Source organism: Trachymyrmex cornetzi, unplaced genomic scaffold (genome assembly GCF_001594075.2).
Source record: "Trachymyrmex cornetzi isolate Tcor2-1 unplaced genomic scaffold, Tcor1.1 scaffold185, whole genome shotgun sequence".
NCBI classification, from domain to species: domain Eukaryota; kingdom Metazoa; phylum Arthropoda; class Insecta; order Hymenoptera; family Formicidae; genus Trachymyrmex; species Trachymyrmex cornetzi.
The window spans coordinates 123,321-130,562 of NW_017296473.1; the positions used below are offsets into that span (position 1 = coordinate 123,321).

At 38.1% G+C, this 7,242-nt stretch overlaps 2 protein-coding genes across 2 annotated transcripts; both read right to left on the bottom strand.

Annotated features, from left to right (window-relative positions):
- Nucleotides 1-755: 755 nt before the first annotated feature.
- Nucleotides 756-2,168, bottom strand: LOC108759437 (uncharacterized). Its single transcript, XM_018504888.1, has one exon. The coding sequence runs from the start codon at nucleotides 2,166-2,168 to the stop codon at nucleotides 756-758; it is 1,413 nt and encodes a 470-aa protein (XP_018360390.1).
- Nucleotides 2,169-3,418: 1,250 nt separating this feature from the next.
- Nucleotides 3,419-5,980, bottom strand: LOC108759438 (uncharacterized). The gene is made up of 2 exons (XM_018504889.1): nucleotides 3,916-5,980; nucleotides 3,419-3,870 (listed from the first exon to the last, which is right to left on the bottom strand). Exons 1-2 carry the CDS (start codon nucleotides 5,978-5,980, stop codon nucleotides 3,419-3,421), a joined length of 2,517 nt encoding a protein of 838 aa, XP_018360391.1.
- Between the last annotated feature and the right edge of the window lie 1,262 nt (nucleotides 5,981-7,242).

Genomic DNA, 7,242 nt, shown 5'->3' on the forward strand with positions numbered 1-7,242 from the left:
GTAACGCAATTTTGTGATAATGTTTTGTATAATGTTTTGAAGGAGAGTTAAATAACCACTACTTTAATTGGAAGAGGAAATGTCTTTGAATGAATTGTGATATAATAATTTCATTTAAGAGGAATTTAAACCATTTGGATTGGAATAGGAAGATTCTTCGATAAATATACGTATACTTAGGTTTTATTGCATAAAAATTAAAGATAGTACCATTTGGATTAAGTAAATAATAAAGATATTGTTGCTCAATACACTGAGAGAATGAATATAATGCTTGTGGTAATGCGTAATTAACAATCTTTATTACTATGTATTTAGTACATGACGGTGTTACTCCCTGAGAACTCACACAATGGCCGTCAACCCGACTACCACTCACTTCTTCATGCCTCATCACTTGGCGATGCTTCACTAAACTAATAACGTTATCGACATAGCAGACGCGAACTTAAAAAATAAATGAAACAATTCTCTACATGCCGCTCCCCCTTGAAAGAACATTTTTAATACAAATAATAATTAAAATATACAAAATAAAATATATAACATAAAATGCTAATAATAAAGTAGTCGTTACTTAGTTCTAGAGATATTAATTGGAGGTCAATTAAGTTGTATAAAGAGCGAGTAAACAATTAAATGATAAACTATATCTAATCGGAAAATCCCTTATTTTCAGATTCCCAGAGTACTATTAATAACCTATACTAATAATAAACAATATTTTAAAAAATTGGAAGTTAACGATAGAATTGTTAATCTTTAGGCAAGGCGCAAACCCTTTTTACCGCTCGCTTGAGCATTCCTGATGCCGTATGGATGGTTACCACTCGGATTATTCCGTCTTCTCCTTGCTGCATCTCCTCGATACGCCCTAATCTCCATTGTAATGGTGGCATATTATCTTCTATCAGTAGTACCAAGTCACCTTTTTCCACCTGATCATTTCCCTTTTGCCAACGGGTTCTAGTCTGCAGCTGGTGCAGATATTCTTTCTGCCATCTTTGCCAGAAGTGCTGACGTATTTTTTGAATATGCTTCCATCTAGTCAAATGGTTAGTTTGTGTCTCCAAGTAATTCCATTCGGCTATTCCTTGTAAAGGTGCTCCAATTAAAAAATGTGCTGGAGTGAGGGGGTTTAGGTCATTTGGATCCGCTGATAAGGCTGTTAAAGGCCTACTGTTTAATACACCCTCAATTTCTACTAATAGCGTATAGTATTCCTCATACGTAAAAATTAAATCCTTCATTGCGATCTTAAGATGTCTCTTTACACTCTTAACCGCCGCCTCCCACAGTCCACCAAAATGCGGCGAACGTGGTGGAATAAAATGCCACTGTATTTCTTGTGCGGCCAACTGCGATTCGATCTGATCCTTTTCTTTGCGTAGAAACTCATAGATTTCCTTCAACTCTCTTGCTGCACCCGCAAGGTTGGTGCCATTATCCGAATAGACCTGTGCGCACGTTCCCCGCCGGGTGCAAAAACGTCGAAATACTGACATAAAAGCTTCCATAGTCAGACTGCTTACCAGTTCGAGATGCACTACCTTTGTTTTGAAGCATACAAAAACGACTACATATGCTTTGGTGACAGGAATCCTGCCTCTTCGATTACTTTGTCTTAGGTTGAAGGGGCCTGCGTAATCTACTCCGCATACTATAAATGGCCTGCTGGCTGTTGTAACCCTGGATTCTGGAAGATCTGCCATTATTAATTCCGGTATGTTTGGACGATATCGAAAGCATGGAATGCATTTCCTACCCACCTTCCTCGTTTCTCTCCTACCTGATAGCGGCCAGTATCGTGTCCGCACAGCATTCAATAACTGTTGCGGCCCACAATGGTGTAACTTTTTGTGTTCTTGTGCTAACAGAATCTCCGTAATGTGGTGTCTGGTTGGTAGTACTATTGGGTACTTCTGATCCGCTGGGACGTCGGCTCGTTTTATTCTACCACCGACTCTGATTATGCCCTCCTCGTCTAAGAATGGGTTAAGAGCTGCGATTGGACTATTTGAATGCACTAGTTCCTGCCGTTTTAGATTATGTAACTCTCTAGGAAAGCATTCATGTTGAACCATGCGGCAAATAGTGGTTTCGGCTCTCCTTAGCTCTTCGGTTGATAGCGTTTTCGACCTGGGCTGTTCTGATAATCTAATTCTCATCCTTTGGCAATAGGCGATAATTCTTTTTAATTTATCAAATGATGAATATCTGTAGAATCTCCTGCGATTTTGCCACCGTGATTATCACCTTCTCTTGTGTCTCTGTAATCTCCGTTGCAGTGTAACTCGCGATGTTGAGCCACTGATCTCTAGAAGGAAGCCAGTGCGGCCCATACCACCATAACTCATCCTCAATCAGTTCCTTCACCGTTGTACCTCTGGATAGCACATCTGCTGGGTTCTGTGACGATTGTACATGCCTCCAGTGACATCCTGTTGTTAAGGCCTGTATCTCTGTTCGCATAATATGTCTTCAACTTATGTGGGGAAGTAGCTATCCAGCTAAGTGTAATCGTCGAGTCACTCCATAAATATGTGTCCTTTATTGACAGTTTTATTGCTTCAATTACTGTTGCGACTAATCGAGCCAATAGTAGAGCTGCACATAGCTCTAGCTTAGGCATGGACACTCTTTTCAATGGCGCTACCTTGGATTTTGAGCACATAAGGTAAGATTGATAGTTTCCCTGTTTAGTTTCATACACACAATAAATGCAAGCGCCATACGCCTTTTCTGAGGCGTCTCCAAAGCCATGAATGGTAATTGCTTGATTGAGATTCTGTGGATTAAAACATCTTCGTATCTGAAAACTATTAAGCTCTAATAATGAGTTATAATATTTTGACCAAGTCTCATAAAGCATACGCGGCACTCTCTCATCCCAACCTATGTTTAGTTTCCACAAGTCTTGCATGGTGATTTTGGCTGTAACAGTCACTGGACCAATTAACCCTAAAGGATCATAAATGCTTGCTATCTTTGATAGAATACTACGCTTAGTTGCCTGGTTATTTTCATTTAGCTTTACCGCGTACTGCAATGTATCTTCAGAGGAGTTCCAGAGCAAGCCTAATGTTTTTTGAGGCTGGTTGGCGTCCAAAACCAACAGATGCTCTTCCTCATATCATTGTGTCATTTCTTGCAATACTCTCGAATCACTAGCTCTCCACTTCCTGAGTGTAAACCCTGCGGCTCCCAGTAGTTCCGACAATTCTTTTCTTAACTCGATAGCCTGCTCTATGGTGGGGCTACCTGTTATCACATCATCCATATAGAAATCTTGTTCTAAGGCTTCCGCTGCTGCCGGTAGCGTGATTGCTTCGGGTTGAGTCGCCAGATGTCGCAGACAACGCATTGCCAAGTACGGTGCACACGTTGTTCCATATGTTACTGTATTCAGGGTGTAAGTTTAAAGAGCCTCTGCTGAATCTTGCCTCCAAACAATCCTTTGCAAATTTCGATCTTCCATTGCCACCCATATTTGCCTAAACATCATTTTGATGTCCGCTGTTATCACATGCTGGTGTGATCGGAATCTTATCATTATACTCCACAGATTTTGTTGCAAATTAGGTCCACTTAATAATTTTTGATTCAGCGATGTTCCTGTTGATGACTTCGACGAATCATCAAAAACGACCCTTAACCTTGTTGTTATGCTATCGTTCTTTATCACTGGATGATGAGGTAGGTAGAATATCTCCTTTACTGCTTTAGAATCTGATGCTGCAACTAATGACATGTGTCCTAGTTTCTCGTAATTTTCTAAAAACTGATGGTATTCTTCTCTTAATTGTGTCTGCTGATTGAGTCTTTGCTCTATTGCTAAAAATCTCGTGATCGCTATAACTTCTGAATCTCCTAGTATGATAGTGTCATCCGTAGGTAATTATACGATATATTTACCGTCTGTATCTCTCCTTACCGTCTGTAAGAAGAATTCTTCTGTCGCTTGATCTTGCGCTGAGTATCTATGCTCCGCCTTTCTTGGTTGTATTTCCTCTAGTTGCCAGAACTTTTCTAGCTGATGATTAAGATCATTACTAACGAGGTTACAGACTCGCGTAGTACTGTGTGCTCGTGTATCTACTAACTCTCCTCCTACTATCCATCCTAGTTGTGTCTCTTGCAGCCTAGGTAATATGTTACTTAACTCCCACTGCCTAGTGCCTAATATTTTCCAAAAAATACTGCTTCCCAATAGAATATCTATCTCTCCTGGAATCTGAAAACTGGGATCTGCCAAACTTAATTCTGAAGGAATATTCCAAGATTGCGTATCGACTTTAACCTGTGGAAGCTTAACTGTTATAGTAGGCATAACTAAACAATTTTCCACAGCCGTAAATTCGTTGTGCATTGATTTAATTTTTATTTTTACTGACTCCCTTGCTGTGACGCGCGTATGGCTAATGCCACTAATCGGAACAATATTCTCTGTAGTTCTTAAACCTAGTTTTTGTACAATATTCCTAGTTATAATATTGCTTTGGGATCCAGGATCTAACATAGCTCTGCAAACATTCGACCTGCCCTTCTCATCGCAGATATACACCTTAGCCGTTGCTATAAAAACTATTGAATCGGGCCCGTTGGTCGCATGCACGGTTATCCTTGTTTCCTTATCGGTAACAGCGCAATTTTGTACTGGACCTTTCGTCGGAACCATCTCACTAGAACTGGTCCCTTTTTCTGTGATCTTTAATGTCTGCCCTTGTGCTCGTCGATTTTCCAATGCTTCTTCCTTGTCTATATGTAACATAGTATTATGTTTCCTAGAACATAATCTACAAGAAGATGTCATACATGCTTGTTTAAAATGACCCTTACGCATGCAATTTATACATAACTGGCGCTTTCGTACTTCAGCTAGTTTATCCGACACCGATAATGCCTTAAATCTATCGCATTTTGAAATATGATGTGAATCATTGCAATATACACATTTAAATTTTGGCACGGCTGCCATGGTTACCTTTTTAGTTGAATTTTTTTGCATCATAGATTTTACCTGTTCCGTTTTGCTCTTCGTACCTTCCACTAATTCTAATGTGTGAGCTCTATCGGCCAAATACTCCATAAACGTTTCCAGTGTAGGCATAGTATCTGGTGCATTTTTCCTAACCTCGAATTCCCAATCCTTTCGAGTAGCATAATCCAATTTATCGATAAGTAAATAAATAAGGATGGTATCCCAATGAGTGACCGGCTGTTTTAGTACTTCCAAAGCTCTAACATGGGTACGCACCGCATCGATAAAACTTCTTAATGAAACATGATTGCTTTTACTTACTGGCTGTAACTCAAAAAGTTCTTTAATATGTTTATTTATAATTAGCTTTCTATTTTCATATCTCTCTGTAATTAAACGCCATGCTACAACATAATTATCATCGGTGGTTTCTAAGGTATGTATAACTTGTAAAACGTCTCCGAATAAAGAACTGCGTAAATATTGGAACTTCTGAATATTTGTTAACCTTGTATTAGCATGAATAACTGATATAAAAGTGTCTTTATACATAAGCCATTGATCGTAATTACCATTGAATTGTGGAAGTTGCAATGTTGGTAACTTAACATTAATATTATGGGTATTGTCAATTACCTGTTGCCCTGGCTGCGGCAATACCTGCACTGCTTGTCTCTCTCTTACCAATCGCTTCGCTATCGCCCAATGCTCAAAGTAAGCGTCTTCTACCGATTGCCGTTCTCTAGTCAATTCTGCATCCAACATCTGCAACTCCTCCTGGCTCGGTGCAGGATCCCGTGCTGCTAATGCTTCCAATTTAATTTCTGCTATAAGCGTTTGTGCTTCATTGTATGCGTTATATAAATCCTCGGTTCGCTGTATACGCTCTGGCAGCTGCTCTGTTCTCTCTTGGTTATGTTCTCGAACAAATCTAATAAAGGACGTAATTTGACCCTTTATATTTGTTCGCTTAGCTCTCAGTTTTGTCAGCGCTTCCATTTTGTCTTGTATGCTATGCCACGCCGTTACGATCCTCGTGGTACTAATGCTTCGTTTCCTTTCTTGATGACCAAAAAATCGCTCGAACTATTTTCCGAGCATCCGGCTCGAAGGACCAATGTTGCTCAATACACTGAGCGAATGAATATAATGCTTGTGGTAATGCGTAATTAACAATCTTTATTACTATGTATTTAGTACATGACGGTGTTACTCCCTGAGAACTCACACATAATGGCCGTCAACCCGACTACCACTCACTTCTTCATGCAACGCCCTCATCACTTGGCGATGCTTCACTAAACTAATAACGTTATCGACATAGCAGACGCGAACTTAAGAAATAAATGAAACAATTCTCTACAGATATTATCACTTGAGTTTTACTTTTCATTTTGATAGTAGAATTTAACTTGGCGCCACAGTTGTTGATATCAAATCATTCGTACAAATAATACATTAGATTAATATTCATTATTTGTTTAATTTGGCATGGTATAAAGAAGTGGGATTTAACTTGGCGCCAGTTCTTGATATCAAATCTTTTATAGGAATGATACATATCATTAAAGTTAATATTATTTATTTAATTTGGTATTCGAATTACATGGAATTTAACTTGGCGGCAATTGTTGATATCAAATCTTTTTTACGAATAATACATAAAATTTTGATAAAATTTTGATGAATTTAGCTTGGCGCCAATTTTGTTGATATCGATTCTTTTATACGAATGATACATATCATTAGAGTTAAATAAATTAAGAAAAACATTAAAGTTACTATTATTTTTTTTAGGAGGAATAATATGGTCAAATTTAACTTGGCGCCAGTTGTTGATATCAAATCTTTTATACGAATGATACATTTCATTAGTTCTACTAAATAGCAAACGTGATTAGTTATCAGTTTCACGGCCGATTAAGTGAAACTGGCCCAAATGGTGATTCTTTACGAGAAGCACACACGCTTAACATTTTTTTTTATCTTTTTTTAAAAAGGTAAGTTTGTATACGATTAAATAGTCTTTCATACAAATGATACATATATCATCAGATTTAGTAAATTTTGTGATATAATAATTTTCATGTAATAATTTTTGAAGGGGAATAAAGCCATTATATCTTGGGTTGGAATGTATCATATACACAGAATTTCATCAAACAGCAAATGCAATTAGTCATCAGTTCCACGGCCGATTACCATAAGTAATATTTTATTCCTCCCGCAAATTATATAATTATTATTATGTAAGATACTTT